Source organism: Tauraco erythrolophus, chromosome 18, assembly GCF_009769465.1.
Source record: "Tauraco erythrolophus isolate bTauEry1 chromosome 18, bTauEry1.pri, whole genome shotgun sequence".
NCBI lineage: Eukaryota > Metazoa > Chordata > Aves > Musophagiformes > Musophagidae > Tauraco > Tauraco erythrolophus.
The window spans coordinates 14,813,023-14,835,388 of NC_141482.1; the positions used below are offsets into that span (position 1 = coordinate 14,813,023).

General features: G+C 38.3%; 1 protein-coding gene across 4 annotated transcripts in view; it reads right to left on the minus strand.

Annotated features, from left to right (window-relative positions):
* DIDO1 (death inducer-obliterator 1) overlaps positions 1-22,366 on the minus strand; it is a 54,895-nt gene that overhangs the window by 27,647 nt on the left and 4,882 nt on the right. For 2 of the 4 annotated variants that reach the window (XM_086623081.1, XM_086623080.1), the window contains exons 2-7: positions 13,008-13,206; positions 10,669-10,779; positions 9,436-10,345; positions 8,454-8,772; positions 5,407-5,619; positions 4,393-4,618 (exon numbers count right to left, since the gene is read on the minus strand). In XM_086623081.1, coding sequence (XP_086479207.1) covers positions 4,393-4,618; positions 5,407-5,619; positions 8,454-8,772; positions 9,436-10,345; positions 10,669-10,779; positions 13,008-13,104 — 1,876 coding nt within the window. In that variant the 5' untranslated portion in view covers positions 13,105-13,206. Of the gene's footprint in view, positions 1-4,392; positions 4,619-5,406; positions 5,620-8,453; positions 8,773-9,435; positions 10,346-10,668; positions 10,780-13,007; positions 13,207-14,816; positions 14,985-22,366 lie in introns of those variants that run through there. The other 2 variants (XM_086623078.1, XM_086623079.1) reach the window with 2 other exon arrangements.

Sequence of the window (22,366 nt, forward strand, 5' to 3'; positions counted from 1 at the left end):
CATACTTAGGACTGGGTAGTTTACAAATTGCCATACTGCAAACATCTATCATCTTCCTCTCCTTTTAGATTAATTTTCTATTTTAGAACTCCTGATACATTTGCTGCTGACTTCTATTTGACAATTAACAACAAAAATACAGGAAAAAAGTCTCTTCCAAGTATTGTTCTATCAACAGAAAGCCTGAGTTAAGGTGCTTCAGCCATATGCACTGATATTGCTGATAAACCTTTTCATCAGCAAACTTCCTGTTTGAAGCGTCCTATTACCTCCTTTTCACAGGGCAGCAGTGAATGCAACGGACAAATATTGTTAGAAATGCAGTACATGATATTAATTAGTGTAAAACCAGAGTATAAAGGCTCTCAACAGAGTAAAACAAGCAGTGGATGCAGACTGCTTTCATGGTTCCTTCTGGAAAAACGTGTTTATATTATATACACTGTTTAAAGTTTGTCCTGCTCCACTATAACTAAGAAGAATGCTTCGTATTATTCAAGATGTATGTTAGTCTGCTAACAAAACTAAAACATTTCAGAAATCATTTTGGGTGGTGCTTCCCCAGACACCTAAATGCTCTTATTAGATAAACAAGAGTCTGTTTTGCTTTTGTTAAGAATTTTACATCTGATATGACCCAAATATTAACACTAGCTCACATGACAAATTGAGGATTTCCATCACAACTTGAATGTCTGAACAACAATGTTCCTAAATCTCAACAATCCATATACTTGTAATAATTTGGAAGCTAGGATGACTTTTGAAATTCAATATAAAAGCACTGCATATTAAATTAATATCAATTTTCCTAACGAAATTAAAAGCAACATTTCTGAAAGGGAATGTGACACATGCCTAATTTCTTCTATGTGTGGTTTAAATACTGCTTGCAACTTTGAAAGTACTTGTACTTGATATTCACTTATCGAAGCAAGTTCAAGGTATTTCCTACTCAAATAAACGGCATTATTTTCACTGGGAACATCAACATGTTAGACAGTGTCATTGTACACCAACATCTGGGGCATGATTAAAGTCACTTCTGAGTACAGCCGTAACTCATTCCCAAAAAAAGCTACAGGAAAAAATTAGGAAGTGAAGAAACAAGAACTAATGGGTAACAGAGAAAAAGAAGTCATTGCCCTATATAACTGGAGACCCCACCTGGAATACTGCATTCAGCTCTGGGGTCCCCAACACAAGAAGGACATGGAGCTGTTGGAGCGGGTCCAGAGGAGGCCACGAAGATGATCTGAGGGCTGGAGCACCTCTGCTATGGAGACAGACTGAGAGAGTTGGGGCTGTTCAGCCTGGAGAAGAGAAGGCTCCGGGGTGATCTTACTGCAGCCTTCCAGTACCTAAAGGGGGCCTACAGGAAAGCTGGAGAGGGACCTTTTACAAGGGTGTGTAGTGAGAGGACATGGGGCAATGGATTTAAACTGAAAGAGGGGAGATTTAGATTGGATAAAAGGAAGAAATTTTTCACTCAGAGGGTGGTGAGGCACTGGACCAGGTTGCCCACAGAAGTTGTGGCTGCCCCATCCCTGGAAGTGTTCAAGGCCAGGTTGCATGAGGCTTTGGGCAACCTGGTGTAGTGGAGGGTGTCCCTGCCCATGGCAGGGGGGTTGGAACTGGATGATCTTTGAGTTCCCTTCCAACCCAAACCATTCTGTGATTCTATGATTCTAATTGCATAGTACGAATATCCTTTTTTTTTTTTTTTTTAAATGAAGACCAGGTTGGGAGGAGAAAAGGGGGCTTGGTGGCTTTAAGTTTAGATGCAAATATACGATCTGTCCCTCTCACCCAGTACATCTCCAAGAGTGGCCTGATTTTCTTCTTGCTACTACTTAATAAAACTACTGTCATATGTAACAACCACCAAATCTTGTATCTGGCAAGTAGAGAGTAAACGTATCAAGTAAATCCATGTCTGAAATATGATAAACTGACTGATGGAAAGAGTATTAGAGAAAGTAACACTGTTAATCACGTTAAGTTCACTTAATTCCTAAACGCCCTTGAGCTCTGAAGTCACAAACAAGGATCTGCAGACCACGGCTTGACGCTCTGGAAGAACGCAGGCGGCATTTTGAAATACGGATATGGAAGAATCCCGTCCTCAGCCTCCTCCTCTAGGCGACCTTCAGTCCGAACATTAGACACCCAGATGTCTGAACTAGTCATCTTAAACGTCTTTCATAACCAATGTTCAGAAATAAGCATTTCTGAACAGTGAGTCACTTTGTTCTAAGATTAGTGTCTAAACCAGATCGTATATTTTGTCCATAGGTGTTTTTCTTGACAGACTAGCTCAGACTTAAGAGTTCTAACTTTTAGGTATCCGAAGAGAAGTGAGATGACTCTCACAAATTTCCATAATGCTGTAACTTCTATGTTTTGAACAGTAGATAAAGATTCGTTAAATAAATAAAATCTTGTGGAATACGCTTAAAGATGATGCAACGGAAACTTCTCAGGAAGATTACGGGTCAAATCGATCCAATCAAAGAGCGGGACAATTTTTTTGCACAAATACACAAAAAACGTACTTAGGAATTTAGTAACGGCACAGAGTCCCCACATGTTAGTACAACTTACCTCAGTAATAGCAATCTGAAGTTCTTCCTTGCATTTGATATAAGAGTTCTTCATCACACTAAGCTGTCTTCTATTCATCACTGAAGTCTGGTATATACAAATATTTTTTATCCAATTTAACAATTTAGCTACAGGAATCCTATTTCCTACTAGAAATGGTTAAATCTGTGTAGCCTCCAATAAGGTAAATCTTAGGAGCAACCCCCTTAAAAAAAAAAAATCCAAACTCACTGCCTCAAAACCTGTGTTCCTGTCTCCTAGGAAAAAAAAAAACTCTAGCAGTAAGGACATTTTAAGTGATATGGTTATATGGACACTTGCAATTATATTGAGATAGAAAGAGTCATTAAAATTTGACATGTAAAATAAGCCCTTATAGTTTCATTTACATCTCCTAATTTTCGTTATGTTTAAAACACTACTGTTTCTGACAGAAAGTGCTACAGTTCCTTCAGAAGCAGCTTAAAAAAAATGTAAGTTCATCAAAATATGGGTCTTTAGAGTTCACCATAAAAAAGGCACAGGGTCCAAGTAACAAAATATGCAGCAAAAGTATGCAGGGAAAAATTATAACCATTTAAACATTTGATGTGGATAAATACAATTAAAATATACACAGTAAGTCTATGTTCTATAATAAAAAACAGTGATTTAGGGTAGGTGGTGTTCCCTCAGTGTCTAAAAAATTCTCATCTTAAAGATACTTGGTAAACTTACCAGTTACTTTACATATGAGGTGTTTAATAACTAGGTTTATTTCTAAAAATAAAATGTAAGATTGGCTAAAGTGTGGTTAAGAAGGCTGTGAGAAATGAATTTCTGCATCCATAATCTTCAAATGAGTGAACATTAGACACCAAGTCATGTGTTTTGTAAACGTGAAATGTAAGATTTCATCTGAAGTTCCACCACTACATTATAGAACTACTTAGCTGGAGTCAACCAACAAATGTCATTAGCAGAAAGACTTGTTCAGGCCACAAAGCAGTATTTACTTACCTTTATGAGTTACAAGGATGCTATTCAAAACCTGCAAAAATATGCAAGGCGATATCTCTGCCTAATATCCACTTAAGATATGTTCTTGTGTGTGTGGATAATGTTGTGGAGTATGAACATACAAATAGAAAGGAAAAAAAAAACAAAAAGAGTACTGCCTCCCCCCAAACTTAAAAGTAAAGAGTGGTCCTTAAATTATTTCATGTAAGGAAGAAAATCAGCAGGAAGAACTTGGATACACTTGACAGTTAAAAGCTGTTTGCAGAAGTGTAAAGTATCGTTGGATACCACGCTGAAGATTTCGTTCTCGGCACTAGCACTGAAAATGCAAGACCTGAGAGACAGGTGCCAAATCTAAATTACAAAAATACAACGCAAATTAGTACAGTCAATTGCTGATTCACAGCGCACACTGTGCAACCTTTGTGTAAAACTTAACACAAATGCATCAATACTTACCTTTTCTGGATTAGAAACAGTTATTGTCTTTATGGGAAAAATTTAAAGCTTAATCATGTGATTTTCATCCAGAAATCAGCTGGGTAGATTGACAGGCTCTTAATCACTTAACTGTCACATGATACAAATGAAACTTCTAAAGGTGTCTCCTCCCATTTGTGTGTATCTCTGTGCGAATCTTTGAAGGTGGATAAAAGTAGTTTGGTGCCATATTAAGAATAAAACAAAAAACCCAAATCCTAAACTCCCTCGACTTGCCGAGCCTAGAATGGACGGGCATTCAAAGCAAACGGAAATGATTACTCAGGTATATCCCTATGCGATACATACATTTGAACAACAGTGAAGATGAAATGGCAGCAGTCCCTTCAGGCTTTACAGCATTGTAATTATGATCGCTTGCCCAGGACGGCGTGCTGTTTTCTGCTGCTGGCTCTTTAGCAACTGGTTGAGCGTTTGCCTCAGTCTTGGCAGTTGTCAAAACAGTTTTCTTCATATTCACTTCTCTTTTCTCAGGAAACTGTCTCTTTTGGCTTGAAAGAGGCTTAATACCTGCCTGTATGATTAAAAGAAGCTTAATTACTAATAATCGACAAATATATTTTACAAACAAGCAGAGATATAGTTACACACATGTACACAAATTTCTTTCACAGTAAGCTCCTGTAAATATACTTGAAATGATGTGATTGCACATTCAAGTCTGTAAAGCAAACTGTAACTTCAAAAAATGAGAATGTTAAAAGAAACCACCTCAAAACAATAGTATTTATCATGAAGTTGTGAGGATTTTTTTGATTGTTTGAAAAACTACTGCCCATTTTATGGTGGTTTCAAAAGGGAAAAGAGAAAGCTTTGATTCCATCTTCTTGCTTCCCAAAGCAGGCATACAGTGCAGTCACATCAGTTCACAATTCACAGTAATTCCAAATTACTGCCCAAAACCCAGTAATTTTCAGCTAAAGGTAAAATTAATTTGGAATGAAATTAAATTTAAAAAGATGTGCTGCTTATACTTTTTCTTTAAAGGCAAACTAACTTGAAATTAAAGTAATTTTGTTTTTTTTAAAAATGTACTGCTATCTAGAAGGCCCTTGCAAGAAATTATCTCTATCTAGAGGCAATTATTGAGATTTAAAAAAAGTGACAGGAAAACATTTTATTGTCAGAAGAATTAAACAATGCTTTTACCACAGAAAAAAGACAAAAGAATGAAAAAAAAAAATAATAGAAAGCTCCTCTTCAATGAAGGACTTGGCGATTTTGTTTGTCTCAAGCAGAAGAGCACAGAAATAAGGCACTGTGCTTCAGGACAACTGTTTTGGATCATGAACACAAGCTTACCTGTAGTTGAACTTTTGGCACGCCAGGTTTTTCAGATTTTGGTTTGATCTTCTCTTTAGGTTTTGGTTTTGCATCTTTACCAGCACTTAAAAACTTCATAGTGGCTGCAGCATGTTTGAGAATACAGTCATTGCTGCAATACACCGAATCAGGCTGAGCCAAATTGAAACAGCCAGGACCAATGCACTTCGATGCACCAGGAGCTTCCATTACCTACAGATTGGAGCGGAGTGAGTTCAAACTTCGAAGAGGAAACAACGGAAACATACCTTATAACATCAAGAAACGCTTACATATCATGTGCACACCACAGCTATGACTGTGACTTGCTTCGCTGCCAGCATGAAAACGACTTGAGGCCCTGAGCAACCTGATCTAGTTGGAGATGTCCCTGTTCCTTGCAGGGGGGTTGGACTAGATGACCTTTGAGGGTCTCTTCCAGCCCTAACCATTCTATGATTCTATGACTTTCATTCATGACAGAACAGAAATACCTCATACAAATATAAGAATTTCACTCTTGCAACACACTATTTTCAGAGTGTGCTGTATTTTCAGGTTGTTGGTCTGCTAGCAGCGAACTACGGGAGGCTGGTTTCCTAAATTTTCAGATCCCACAAGAGCACATATACATTTTTCTGATCCTCCACATCAGGAGAGAAAATCTCCTTAATAATGCAGAACGGTTTCTCAAGAGCAAGGTCTCTAAAACACATTTTACTTGAATATATCCCCACCAGCAGCTGTCCTCAACCATGAACACGTGCAAAAGGAAGCACTCAGCTCTTCAGGCGTACAGGTAATTCTTGATCTAGAGGTTTACTAACTTTAATTTCTGCATGTCTCCAACTTAGATAAGCACGACCATCATCCTAGACAATTCTGCCATAGCCTAATACTTCTGACACATTTAGAAGCTTGCATGTGCAATCTGTCTTCTCCTCTACTTCACAATTACTCTCCACTTATATCGAAGCTTTATATACTAAGTACTTCCTCTTCAAACGTCAAGATTTAGAAAATAGCATGTTCCTTCAAAATGGAGTGCATTAGGTCAATAATCCTAGAAATATCTGCAAGCTCTTTAGGCTTCAACATATCCCCTCTAGGTATTATGCCTTTAGTTTCACTCTTCTAGGTAACTCTTAAAATGTTACACAACTGATCTAACTCTTGGAACTACTGCAGCTCTAGAGAGCCTCCCTCCAAAATTTTGTAATTACCAAAAGTAAGTTTTTCAGGAATATCTGCAGTAAAAAAAAAATAAAAATAATTTGCATAGTGTGGCTTATTTTTTCCCAAACAAAAATCAGTAAAGACAGCGTTATATGCTGCAGTCTGATAAAACCTAGGTTTGGGAATTTTCCTATAAAAATTAAGGTTATGCTTTGGAATACTATTCCATCATGTACACACTTACCTATGAAGTACAAGACAGAAGTATCAATCCATGTTCCCTAAGAAGCACCCCAAGCTTCACGTTAACTGAGCTGTCATTTCTCATTCAGGGCATTTATTACTCAGATGATGACAAAACTTTCAGTGTTGATGTCTGCACTTACAAAACTTCTACGAGTTTTAATCACAAACCAGAACACTACAGCTACAGGTACTTGTGGACAGCCAGAAAAAGGGAGCTTTTCCTCAAAGTGCTTAGAACACTGGTGTAAGAGAACAGATAAACTGAGCGATGAGACTGCTCAGTCCCTGCACCACAGAGTGATTCCAGCACAACACCACAGGAAATAGCAAAGATCTTTTTGCCTGGAACAGGCAGGGAATTCTGCAGCAAGAGCGTGGTGCCTGTTTATAGGAGTCATAAAGGGATCTTAACTGAGGTTTGCGGGACAGCACGGGCTAAAGCACTATTAGACTTCACTGCTCAGTTCTCTCAAAATGTGGTACCACCTGGCAAGCACAAACAGAGCAGTTCCATTCCATTTCCAGATGTTGGCGTGCTAATATCAAAGAGGAACTGGTGATACTCAGAAGTGGAACTTAAAATTAACACCATCAGTGAAATGCAGACCAACGCCAACAGAACTGGACTCTCAAAAACATTTTTGTGTACAAAAAAAATACAAATATATTTGAAACTGTATTTGAAAATATTTTTGAGGGAAAAAAAACTGGTCTCTGCACATTTATCTTAATATAGTAAATATTTATATATTAAGGTCAAACTGTTCTGATCTATACATGAAGCTCCTTGTGCTGATATGGACAGTTCTGCTACTGATGTTGACTGCAAGTGGGGTGAGGTGTTCCATAAATGTTCTGTAGAAAGTGTACCACAACAGAAAGATTCCTCTAGAGAAACCCTCAAATTGTAAAACTTATTCTAGGGATGATTTGAAAGTTTAAAGATTAGATGTCAAAGAACAATTTCGCACAGAAAAAAAAACAAACACATGTACAGCTGTAGTATTCTAACAGCATTTACACTAAAATTGCTCTTTAACACATAGTTAAGAAAAGGAAAACGTTCAAGATGTTGGCCACTACTACAGGCAGTACAAAGACAAACACTGTAGTATGAAGTTTTTAAATTTGGGTACATTGAGCTGAAGAAGCTTCTTTGTCTGTATTTTGAATTGGGCATGCAACTTGCTATTACAAAACTTAAACTTATTTTACATTTTCTGTCAGAATTTGCAGTAATTCGAAATATCCATTTTTATGTTAAAAAGGCAGTATAAAACAATTCTCTATGTACTAATAACTTGAAGAAGCATCAGGATAAAACCAGAACTTCAAAGACTAATTGGGGGTACAGAGGAAGTACAGCTGGAATTAACTCCAACAGACACTTTTTACTTAAAAAGTTTCACTATCACTGAAAAGATCCAAAATCGTTTGAGATTATTTCAAAGCCAGTATAAACCAGTCCAGAATTCTAATATTTTTATTAAACAGTAATATTTAGCAGGTTGTTCAGTTTCATACTTAGCTTTAAAAAAACAAATCAGACTTACAGCTGTACAAGAAAGCCATTATCTGAAGGTACTCAGTAAACCACAAAAAAATAAGAAAATTAAAATACTTACAGGTTGAAATATCTTTAGTTTTTTCTTCCCACTTGGATTTGCAGCTTTTTCAATCCTACCCTTGATTCCTTGGTCCTCAACAGATTTTTGTTCAATTGTTCCTATGCTTGTGAATTCTGTGCCATCCACATTTGCTTGTCCTGCTTTAGCTTCCTGCTGGTCTATTTCTGAACCAGGCTCATCCTGTCCCTGTAGAATGGTGCAGTTTGGACAGATATAGTCCTCACCATTCCTTTCCAACAATCGCCCTCGAGCCTCAGAAATACCCACGCAGTCACCATGGAACCATTCCTCACATCTATCGCAACAAATCATAAACCTGAAAAAAACAAAAAAAAAAAATCAAACAATCAAGGAACAGTAAAACACCGTGAAATAAAAAGACAATTAATTAACACTCAACAGATGCTTCAAGCAGATCTTGAGTACCCTGCTAAAGCACCAGTATACAGTTCTGCCTCACTTGTTCATTTCTGTATTTGTTTATTCCCTCTTTTAAATATTTGTTATCATAGAATCATAGAATGGTTAGGGCTGGAAGGGACCTTCAAAGGTCATCTAGTCCAACCCCCCTGCAAGGAACAGGGATATCTCCAACTAGATCAGGTTGCTCAGGGCCTCGTCCAACCTGGCCTTGAACGTCCAACCTGGCCTTGAACGTCTCCAGGGATGGAGCATCCACCACCTCTCTGGGCAACCTGTTCCAGTGTTCTACAACTCTCATGGTAAAAAATTTTTTCCTAATATCCAATCTGAATCTACCTCCCTCTATTTTAAAACCATTACCCCTTGTCCTATCACAACAGGCCCTCCTGAACAGCCTCTCCCCAACTTCAAACAAACTTCAGATCAACTCCCCCCCAACTTCAAACAAACCCAAAAGCTCATTTACATACACTGAAAAAGTAAATTTGGTTTCATTTTTCATCACAGAAGAATACCAACTGCTTGCACTGCATTTTCAGTTGTAACCTTTGCCTACCTGTTGTTATGAGGCTGCCGACAAATACAATAGAGCGCGTTTGGGTCATAAATCTCAGACTCAGGTTTGCTTTTGGGCACTTCTTCAGACTCTTCATCTGCGACCCCTTTTGTGCCAAGGGCAGGCTTGACCTCCTTCTGAGCCTGAAGATCTTCAGCGTTTTCCTCAGACACAACCACTTGACTCGCAATCTCAGTGCTGTCTGCAGTCTCAGGCTCTTGTTCGACAGGCAACTCAGACTCAACTTGTTTTTCAGACTGGGCATCGTCTGTTTCTGTAGGACCTTGCTCTGGATTTCTTTTCCTCAGGCGGTTCTGTATATCCTTCAGTGTCAGCTGTGCAGGTTTCTGTTCAACACGTTTCTTTCTTAGTCGATTCTGCAGTTCCTTCAGTGTCAACCCATCACTATCACTATCAGAAGTATCCTCCTCCTCCTCCTCCTCCTCTTCTTCTTCTTCTTCCTCCTCTTTTGTGCGTCTCCTTTTAGAGCCTTTCTGATCCTTGCTGCTCCTAGTGCTAATCCTCCGAGTCACAGGTTTTATATCTGGAGTGCTCTCAAGGCTATCTTCTGAAGCAGTTTCAGCATCTGTAGCTGGACAGGACGCTGGCTCACCTGAATCTTCCAGAGCACTAGGAACACTCCTCCTTCCTCTGCGTCTTACTGTCGTCAGAAATTCTTCCACTCTTTCCGTTCGCTTTGGTTGCCGTCCGCTACGCCTGAGGTTTAAGCTTTGTTGCTGCTGTTGTGGATGTTGTTCACTAGAGTCCACATCAGCATCTCCTACACCTTCTCGTTTAGCAATCGTAGTCCTTCGAAACCCCCAGGTTTTCCGGAACTCCTTACTCGTAGGTTTGATAGTTTTTTGTTCCTCCTCATTGCTTTGCTCATCTTTCTCATCCAAAACTGATGCTAAAAACAAAGAAATAGTTATTAAACTGCTAGTGAAGGAAGATGGTTTTTCTTTAAAGTTTTCTTTCAACATAGTTTCATTTTCTTTGTGATAATATATATACCTCTCCACCTCATTTTGTGACCCTGAAAACAGACGAAATGCCTTCTTGTGAATGTAACACAACAGCAATAGCAATTATGGACATCACTGAACACTGTGCCAACATAATCCAGCTGTTACAAACTCTTTCATTATTTCAAAATATATGTATATACACACACACCTACACAATGGACAAACAAGCATGTTTTCTGCTCAATTTACAAGGAAGAAATCTTACCAGGAGAACTATTTTCCATGTTGTCAGTATTAGATTCGGATTCCAATGGCACTGGCTGTGAACTTACAGTTTGTTCCATAGCATGGACACCACTGTCCCCACCCTGAAACACTGAAAAGAAACATAAGGTTCAAAACTCAGATTCAAAAACATTCAGCCTAAATAATTATGAAATATTCTGAAGAAATCTCATTATGCTATTGTAACAAATACTTAAGTTGAATTTCAAGTCACTAGTAGTCACTGAATATCAACACGAAGTTGACTGAATTCCTTCACAGACAAAGTATTAAGGTAAATATACGGGTTTGGACACTGTACTGACATGTTTTATTAAATCGCCTTAGGATTTCTGGTATTTTCTGATATTTCTCAAAAAAATCCTTTCGTTGTATATGAACCTATTCCCTGGAGTTTGCCTGGGGAAAAATCTATAGCAGTTCCCCTCCTTAAGTGAAGACAGGAGCCACACGTGCACCAGTGTGAAAGACCACGGAGCAGAATGAGGAGTCATCCAAACAGACAGTACAAACACAGTTGCTTTTTTAAAAGTGCGGATGGTATTTGATATCAATAACATTTCCTGGTAGAAAGGACTGCTGATTACCTGCAGGAGGATAAGAAACAAGGTAGAAACAGCTATTTTAAAGAAATTCAGAGCTACTGCTGTTTAGATAATACAGGGTCAGTCAAAGAATAATGAGGTTTGGGATTTTAAACAAAACGTAAAGACAGAGAAATATCCCAGTCTTCCTTATTAAAATAAACTAGGTCTGTATCTTTTCTATTAAACAGTTTAGCTGCTATTTTTAAGTTGTTGCAGAAACACTGGTGGGTATTCAGGATAAAGCAACACATATTCCCTTCATTATTTCTCTAACAAGGCTTATCAGATAGAAGAAATCAGAGAAGAACAAAATAAAAATCTTCCCAAACATTGCTCTGAGGGGGAAAAAAAAATAAAAAATAAAATCAATCTGTGTTGAATGAAACTTGAGAAAGGCTGCTCCTTGACATGGTTATTTACAAAAAGGTTTTCACCTTATATGAGCTACCAGAATGACCAAAAAAAAAAGATTCAGCAAAGAACCTCCAACTATCACAGATGGAACCACAGGGGGGAGAATTTAAAAAAAATAAATAAATAAAATAGCTGTGCTGACAACCAGGATCTCTTTTTTTCTCAGAAGTCTTTTCCAGCATACTGGGAGACTGTCTTATTTGAGAAGACAGAAGCAAATGACAGAAACAAATATAAAATTAGAGACTGCATTTTGAGCAATTTAGGAATAACCTGGTTTGAACAAGTGTTAAGTATCAGATCACAGTACAATGTTTTAAATGAGTTGCATGCGATGTAAATGCTCTCCTAAATGAATGCAGAATCTATGTTTTAGTCATTGCAATTACATGGCTCATGTGAAACTACAATATCCAGAAGAAAGTATACCTCAATGAATGGGGTAAAAAGAAACAGTGTTTAAAAAACAACAAGCAATCCCCTAACTCCCCCTCAAACATGTTTTCTGGAGTAGTTACACGCGTATTCCTGACTTGAGAAGTGCACAGGTAAGCCAAAAGGGAACATTAACAGAATTCCTAAATAACAGCACTTGAAGAGAATCACAGCGATTTCTAACAGCTGCACATACCACACTACAAGTTGTCAGAGGCATCCTGCAGTAAGCTTTTCAAACTCTTGCAGTGTACACTGGTGATAAACCCTCCTTACTTTACAAACTGCACCAGCTGCATTATTGTTCTCTCACATCACACACCACCTCTCTATAGTGCAACTCCTCTGCTTTCCAGTATCACATTTAACAATGTAATAACCAGAAGCTCAACTGTCAATGCTATGGAAACAAACATCCATGCAGATATGTTACAAAAATTAACACTTAAGTTGTAACTTATGAGTCATTTGAGTGAGATACTAGAAACGTAGCTGTAAAAGCAGACTCCAAAACATCAATTTAATTAGTAATTGATTGCTTTTAGCATTACAGTCAGAATAAAAAGCTAATTTTAAGCCTGTACTAAACAGGTAAAAAAAGCTGAAACTGCTTTAATCCAATATAAAATTCCATTAAGTTCCCCTGCAAAAAAACCACTAAGTAAAATTTTAAAACAACACTAAAATTATATTTGCACCAGAAAAAGGCTGCGATGAAAGCAAGGGAACAAGTCAGAACAGTTACAGTTTACATCTTTGTTTACCCTGGAAGGCAACGAAATGTTAAAAGCTACAGGCAGTGGCAACTCAAACTCTGAGATTTAAATTCCAAATAAGATGTAAAGAAGTAAGAAGCCTCTTCAATGTCCTCTACGTGCTTTACCTGACACAGCATTAGAGGTTCGAACGGTTTCTCCTGGTGGAGCTGAATGAAAAGGAGAGCCAGGGGAGGGCAGCAAAGGATCGGAGTCATTCAGCATTATCCTTCCAGCACATGCTGAATTTCCCGGTTCACAAGTGCCAGACTGAGTCTCTGAGTTGTCAGCAGGACTGAATACTATCAATCCTTTTCCTGCTGGCTCCTGGAAATAAATAACAAAAAAAAGATACAAAATAAGGCATCCATATATTTATGAACTTATCTTACTATTGTTTGGAACTGTTTTGCCTCTATTACATTATAAATCAAATTCTGTTATTTTGCCTTCTTGACAGTTTTCTACTTTCAGAAAGACTGAAACTGGAAAGAAAAGTCAAAGTAAAGCAACGACACCTCCACCACTCACCAACAGCTGAGACCTTTGAAATAAATACAAAATACTCTCATCAATTCATTTAGATCCCACTGAGACTTCCAGAAAAGCAGCAAACTGTAAACAAGCCTGCTCCATGTACAGTATTTAAAAGCACTCTGAGACTGAAATTTAATAAACATATATTGTGCAACGCAAACGCAGAAAGCTTCAAACTCCACCAGCATGCCCAAGGTTACGGCTGGGAAGATTTATCAGTTTGTACTAAATTTCATCACAGAAGACATCTGCAGGATTTAAATCCAAGTGGCTACGCAGCGGTTTTGCAAGGTGGGATAATAAAAATTTATAGTTGAGCTTCAGAATTAAGGAATATTCCTTATCACTGTCCCTTTCACTAATCAGATTTACAATATAGAAAATTTCAGAAGCTTTATTTCAAGGACAGTACATTCTATCAAGAACAACATATTTTACCAAAAAATAACCCTTGGAAAATATTTCAGAATCACAAGGCATTCATTTAAAGCATCTGAACAAGAACAACTGTTTAGTCCAGGGGTCCCAATTCACATGCAGAATGGCAATCAAACAGCAACATCGACTGCTTGCTTTGAGCTCACCCGAGCTTGAAAAATCTACAGAAAATGCCTGTGTTTAACCCAAAGTAGTCTATCAAACTAGAGGAACACTGGAAAAGAATTTGACAAGAAAAGGCACTTTTGCACTGGCCTATGAAATAAATTAGAGCAGACAAAAGGCCAATACGGGACAGAGACTCTGCGTGTCAGCATTCTGCAATTACAGATGCAGGGGAACTGCCACAGTAGGTGTAGGAAATAACTAAAACATTAATAATTGTTTCGAAGCAGTAAAAAATTATTTTTAACAAACATGCCAGGTGGGGAGAGACACAAATTTCAGAACAGATTACATAATCCTTCATAGACATGTCAAAATGCAGTCTGACTTTTCTTTTTAAAGACTTTTTTTTTTCCCAAATCTCTCAAGCCCCCAACTCTTGAAGTATCTTTGCTGTGTAGAAACATATTTTACTTCCTAAGCAACTTTCAACTCTAGGTGTTCTCCAATGCCATGTCACTGTCCCAAAAATCAGGAGAGGGGAAAAGACAAACCTCTCCCCAAATGTGATTTTCATCAGTGCACCACTTTATTATTTCTTGAACAATAAATGGCAAATTTTGCATGACTGTAGTAAAGCAGAATTAGGGAAAAAAAAAACATGAGTATATACCTAGATCCACATCAGTATTTCCTTCCCCTCTACCTTCTCTATAGAGAATTACATACATTATCTACATTCTTTCCCTCTCCAACTGTTTCTAATCCAAAAAAAGATGGAAAAAAATAAACCAGAAAAGACAGTAGAATAAACTGATTTTAAAGACCCTAATGCTATATCTCATGGTATTGAATACCTGCTCTAATATGTATTTTGCTCCATTGTCTGAATCAGTGATTACATCCAGGGAGTCAGTCACTGATGGCTGAAGACAGTCTGAGTTTAAAGTGTCTTCTTCCACGCTGCTGTTCTGTAATAACCTTTCAATCTCCCTGTTCAGAATCTCCAACTCATCACACATCATGCAATTTTTAAGTGATACGCCTAAAGGAAAAGGGAAAGTCAGCTAATCACTTCTTGTTCAACTCTATTATTTAACTATGCAAACAAACTGCCTCTAGAACATGCAAAAAGTGCATCCTATTTGAATAATTCATCCAGTAACCTACTAAGGAAAGAATTGTCTAAAGGACTGTGTTCATAGTGCACGCAGTTTCAAGGCCCTGCGTGCAAAACCCTCTTTACAATTATGTTTGAGCCACAGAGCCCATATCACTAAAGCATTCCAAAACCAGAACCGGGATCCTCTCTTCTCAGGAGGCGTTCTGGCTCACTAAAGGTACGACATTTTAAAACATTAGTCATACTCCACCCAGTGGCAAGGCTGCACAGCGTGTAGTCTACAGCTCTGGTTTAACATAAAAGAGCATTTTTGACACAAATAATAATGAAAACTAAGAGAGTCTATGCAAGAATCATGCTTCTTTTGGCATTAGTAGATGTTATCTTATTACCTGTATTATTACCTCTCTTACAGGAAAAAAACTGTAACAGAACTGCAATTTTAAAATAATTTCAAATTTGAGAGGTATAAAAGTTCAGTACACTTGCAACACTAAAATTGCAGACCCGCTAGATTTGCTATAAAATGCTTGGTTTCTTCTTACTGTTTAGTATTTCCTTGGTTTCTTCTTAGTATTTAGTATCTCCATTTTTTCCTCTCCCCGTTTGTTCCAAATTACTTTTCACGAAAAACAGACTAAGTTTCAAACTTATTTTACATGAACCTGCTCTTGAAGACCTGCATCTTAATGCAGGTTAAACTTAAATGCCTAAACGAAGCTGAAAAATCAAAGAACATCAAAATTAACTCACAACTGCACTTTCTAAATCTAGCAAGCCTGCTGGTACTTGTAAGCAAACGCTCTAACTGCCTGCAAAAACATTTACTACAACATAAGGCAACTTTGGAAGTTTTCAAATATCTGTTTCTTTTCCTAATTCAGTGTGATTTTTTTTGTTGTTCATTTTGTTCTCAAGTTAACTATTCAATTGCAGATGAGATACTGACAGAACGTAAGTTGAAGCAGCAAGCTGGTTATCTTGTTTTAAAGGATCTTAACATCCATGATCAACTTAATCTTATTCCTCCAAACACAGTACATTAATCACACTTCTCAAACTGGAAGTTCCAGCTGGAAACTGAAAACTATTGTACTTTCCCTAACAGACAATTCCCATCATTCTGCCCTTCTGCCACATCTCCTTTAGAAAGAACATCATATACCTTTGAAATATTTGGGGCAAGAATTTCTGAACGATCAGACAGAAAGGCAAAACAGTGTTAGTAATAAAAATATATATTGTTGCTTTTTCAAAAAGTCCTCTGGCTTTGCTTAGGTTAACAACTTCTGTGATAAGCAATCTCCACTGTGAAAATGTGTAGGTTTTTAAGACTGACTATAAATAAAGTTAGAAACACAAATCAAGAGTTTCCCCCTTCACAGATGAAGTAAGTTTTGCCAATACAAACCCCAGGTTGATTTAAACGGTTCCATAGCATACACGGCAGGTCCTCATTATCCCAGGATTCACAGTGCTTATTAAATCCATGTTTACAGACTACAAAGGAAAAAGCACAACCTGAACACGACCTGGGCTGCTACTGTCCTGCTCCCTTCTCCCGTGCTCAGCTACACGGTCTACAGCACATCCACCCCACACCTCTGCCACAGAAAGTCACCCAAGTCTGTAAACACTCAGCTTCTGAATCAAGAAGAAACTGAACCCATCAAAGAGTGACCCTGAAGGATAACAAAAAAAAAAAGAATGTGAGAACTACTGTCAAGACATGCAGAACAGGGATGGAGAACAAGATCCCCTTCGGCGGGCTGAGCTGATGTGGCACCTTGCTATTACCTCCTTCAACATGGGCACACACACCATCATCCACGCAGCACGTGCTCACCACACCTGAGCCAGCACAATTTCGTTATCTGCCTCCTCGGTCAAGACTGTTTTAAGCTTGCAAGCGGTAATAATGTAAGCACTCCAGTGAAACAAAAGTCACTTCTCTAAAAGTGGAATATAAAGCTGACACTTCATATCTTGAGAAAGAATATTCAGCCCAGAAAACATTTACTTGGGTTTTCCCTCCCCCATTAGTTTGCAGGTAAAGCGTTCCAGTTTCCCCAAAACACATTAGGCACTTGAATGCATCCTGGACCTAAATTTCAGAAGCAACTGAAGCACAAAAGTATCCTATCCTAGAAAAATCACAAAACTGTCACAAGCTTTTAATTTCAATTTGGTCAACTATTCTCAAGCAGTGACAAACCCAAACCCACAGGTCTGCCCACTCTGCAAGGCCACAGAAGGCATCACTCCCACTCAGCATCCCCGTGGATGTTCTAACAACCACAAATCTGTGTTTTTCACTACACGTGGCTTGAAGAAATTCCAGAGCAGTATCAGCAGCCAGTCTAACAAGAGAAAAGACTCCCAAATTCCAAGTCCTGCTACTGTAATAACACTTGTTTAAACATGCAATACACATTAAAAATCCATCCTCCAATACATCTGTATTAATCAATTAAAAAAAAAAAGAGGGAAAGCCTGTACGCTCACTCCGCTTTTCGGTAAATAAATTATCACTCTCACATTCAGACAGAACCTCAAGAACAGCACTGTTGGCTACTGCCACCTTCATAACCCAACGGTTTACAAGTCACAGGCAAAAGGGAGGGAAGAGAGGTTATCTGCACCAGTAACACAGGGCTGAGCGATGGGAATTGCAGGACAGGCACCTGGATCCGGTAATGCTGACTTCGTTAAGCCCTTTTTAAGATGCCTCAATATAACACCTTAATCTGATGATGACAGAGGAAAGCTTCTAAAGAACACCAACATTTCCCCATCTTTTTAGACAAAGGCCAATTCAACAAATTACCAGCAAATATACATTCAAATCAGTATATCCACTTCTATTTTTTTTCCTCTCATTTCCCTGAAGAGGTAAGAAAACACGGAATGGGTCCACTGACTACATAAAGATTTTGTTTCTACACAAAGATTTTGCTTCTAGAACTTATCATTCCAACTGCATTAAGAATTCCCTGCCTCAGTTAACAGGGAAGACTTCACTCTAAAAAAGGATCTTGAAAGACAGTTTAGTGAACTAAAAACAACCAAAAGAAATAACTTAATTTCTCCTTTATCAGAGGACCTGTGTATAAAAAATCTAGGCAAATTCTTCAGTTGCAGTTTACTAGCTATTTTATTTAGTTTTTTGAGGACTCTGGATGAAAGATTAGTGATCTTTATCCTTTCATTAATGTTAATCCTCATTGACAACAATATGCTGCACCTTATTCTGTGTTCCTGGATGACAACACTCTTCAATACTCAGCCAATTTGCTGTAATCTGCACAAATTCTGTTCTCTCATTATTGAGAGGTTATACAAGCACCTTGCATGAATACTTCAGTCCAAATGATTAACATCTGGCACCTCTTAGTTCTCTTATTCTCTTTTCACCCCAAGAACTCTACAGAAGGACGTCTTCGATTTTAAAAGATCTCACACATACTCATCCCTACACAAGCATCCAAGAAAGGAACATTCACCTCATATTTAAGACTTCTGATAGACCTCAGTAGCTGCAGGAGCTGGTTCAGTGTGACCTGTTACCTAACATACATTTACTTCCACTGTGACAGAAAAACAAAGGTGGTTTGTCGGTGGGTTTGTTTGTTTGTGGGGCTTTTTTTTTTATGTTTTGTGGGTTTTTTTGTTTGTTTTGCTTTTAAGTCTTCACATTGAAGCTCTAGTTAATGCTTTAGATATAAAAGGGAAATTCAATAGCCGGGGCCCAAGGACAGGACAGAAATCTCAAACAACCACAACGGCCAATATAAGGTTCAGCAACTTTCTAAAAGCTAGGGTTAGGGAGAAGACAGAGAGCTGTTGGCAGCTGCAAAGAAATTCAAAGCCTAAGAGTCTTATACCTTCTAGCTTTCAAAGCAGGTACCACTTCATCAGTGACCAGTTTCATCTTCATGTCTTGACACAAATCCAGTCTGTGCCAGTATTTAAGATACCAGCTTCAATTCCAATGACTCGTACCTGGCCTTTGTTACACTTTTCTGTGAGTTTCTTCAGAATTAGAAAGCTTGACATGTAAGGTATTTGGCTAGAACCAAAACATCCAGGATAGGCTTCTTAAATACCAAAGAAACTGCATGATGTTATGACGCAGGACAGAAATCATCCTTTCCAGAATGATGTAACAGTGATTCCAATCACAACTGACACTGTTTGCTCATTTTATTCCCTGTAAAAGAGGCACTGGGCTTAGCCTATGCCTCCTTTAAGTGTTAAAAAAATTCCTAATAAGCAAATATATTAGTATCACATGAGAAAAAAGAATATTGTCTGAGAACGCATGAGGACATAATTTCTGATGCAAATAAAAGACATGTTGGTACAGCTTAGTTGATGTCACTCCCCCTCAGAAGACTGGTCCCACTAGGAATTACTTTGCATCCCTATTTGTCAAAGATGACATCTGGGAAACCTGCACTCTTTCGACTAAGCAGCAGGAAAACGAATCCCTTTCATCAATGAGCACTACAAAAGCAGCCCAAAGGAAGTCGGCAGGGCAAAGCCTACTTTCTACAGAAACGAGAAGCTTCATTCAGACCACGGCCAAAAGGTACAATCCACTGACCCCCAAGAATAGCAGGAAACAGGTTTTGCTCTAGCACTGGGAAAACCCACATGCAGCCAGGGCTGCAATGCAGTTCCCTCCGTCTGCTCGTCCATAAAAGAGGCAAGAGCAGACTACTTACATGAGAAGCAACAGAAAATCAGACGATGAAACTCCAATGTTCCACTGCTCCTCTGAGGAGGACCCTCTTGTTCCAAGCCCACCTTCAGGCTGGCACGGAGAATCCCTGACATCTGTAGGTGCACATCGGCATGCATAGACCTGACAGAACAGCCGCGTCCGTGCTAAAAACGCACTGATGGTTCAGTGCACTGATTTTTTCCCCAATTAGTATATCATCTTTTATTTTCATATTAAATGTATCCACTGCTTACTGATTTAAGTATCTTCCTTCTGAAAGAAGGAAAACACCTTTCAAAAAGTTGTGAAATGGGAACACTGTGACAAGAGAGAAGTAATGACACTTGAAGAGTGAGAGAGGCAGCAGTCCTAAGGCTGAAGTCTGGATATGAGGAGACATAAGAAAACTGGTGTGATCCTTAAATCCCTCCCCTGCCCCCCAAATAATTTATTATCTCACTATTTGACTGCTATAGACAAGCTGCAGTTCAAGGTCAAAAGTCCAGACATCTCTGGCAAATACAAAGATTGTATGCCAGGAAGAAGTTTACATTTGAAAGATCATGTTAAAATAAAACTTGTATAAACCAGAAGTATTTCACTGCTTATAATTACACCTACAAGAAAAAAAAAAACGAAAAGGAATAATGTTACAAAAGAAATGTAACAGTCTGTGAACCCTTTGCTGGCTATAAACACACTACATTAATTCCAAGACTATAAACAAATCTACCACTCATATACCCACAATACTAACAAATTAAAAGCAGCAGTTAATTCCTTCCTGTTCCAGAGTTGATAACATCGCTCCCATCTAAAAACCAACAAATTAACAAGCTTTGAAATTTTCACAGTATAGATTCAGTAATACATAATTTATTAATACTGCCATATTACTCAGAAATACCCCATCCTCACTTAAGAAATGTGTACTCTTCTTAAATACTGCATGAAGCAGTAATAATTATAAGCAAATCTAAGTAGTGCTATATAGCTAAATCAGGAGAAAGTATCACCCAGATCTAGTTTTAAGGATATCACTCAGCATCACAACACTATCTCAACCCCAGATGTACATAGCATTTTACTACTTTGTCAGGGATGGCACCACGGACATCAACAATAGTGTCTCACATCACACCCTTCCACTCAGACCTGCTGCTTCTCGCCTCACCTCCCCATCTCCCTTTACAAAGGTTCCAGCACTTGTAAGGTCTCATTTTTCAGTGAAATTAAATGTTTTTCAAAGTAATGGAAAAGAACTGACTTAACTAGCATGGCAGATCAGTGCACGTTTACATGACACCAGGTACTACCAATATGCAGTGCTAATGCCAATCACCTAATGAGATTTAACATGTAAACATTAACTACTTTTTTTTAATTTCCAATGATGCAGAAACAAGTGTTAATTTTCTTCCAGATTTTTGTCATGAAAAATGAGACTCAATAGATTTATAAACTTCACAAGATCACTTTTTTCCACTTGAGAAAGGTATTGAAGAAATATTCTAAATTGATAATAAAATTTATAGCAAACCAACTTGACATCTTTCTTTTTGAAATAATTATGCAAATGTATTCATTCAAAGAAGTAAAAGAAATAATAGCTTCTCTTAAGAAATACATTTGCTTGGTCTCTGTGCTTTCAATACTAAAGAAATCAATTTTTCTAAATTAAAATGTCTTTAGTCATCCGTTATTATAAATCCTCTCTACTGTACATCTGAAACCATTAAACACCATCATCCCTTCCATGATTTCTGTCAGGCTACTCACTTACCTTCCGTAAGCCTCATGAGAAGGAAAACTGCATACACAGGACAGCAATCCTGCGCACCAGCAGTAAGAGTGGGACCTGCTGGAAGTGCTCAATGAATGTGGATGCACAGAGCCACGTTACCATGCACACACAGCAGGCTCCAGTGCACACCAGCAGTCAGACAGAAAAGACTGAGCGACTCCACAGCACAACATGACTACTCCAAGCAAAAACGCAGGAAGTAGCTCCCTGGTTTACGCAAAACAAAACACACACACACTGAAGTTTATTTTGATGTCTTTCAGACTAGAAAATCATCCCCCCAACCAAAACATTTAAAAAAATTCTTATTTCCCACTGCATCGTACAGGATCAGACCGTCAGAAAAAAATAAAGGAAAGAAGGGATGGACCACTCAGTAGGTAGTGCAGCAGAATAAGAAGAGCATCAGGTATTCCAAGTGTGTTTTATTCTGTACAAGTGGCAATGAGTGCTTCTTTGAACCAGACTGAAGTTCCCACAGTTAAAATTCAGCTAAATAGCAACCTCTCATAGAAACATTCAAGGCACTTTAGCAGCAGGCCCACCAGAAATCTGGCAAACGTGAAAATTTTATTTAATAACAGACAAGACTATGATGGCACCTACACTGCAGAGGTTCACAAGTCAGGAAGGTCAAGGGGTAAAACCCCTAATCAATGAAGCTGTGCTGGCATAAGCGCCTCCCGTTGGTGTAATTACACCTGCAAAACTGTACTTTTACCTGGATGAGCTGCTCTGTGTGCAGGGTGGGGTC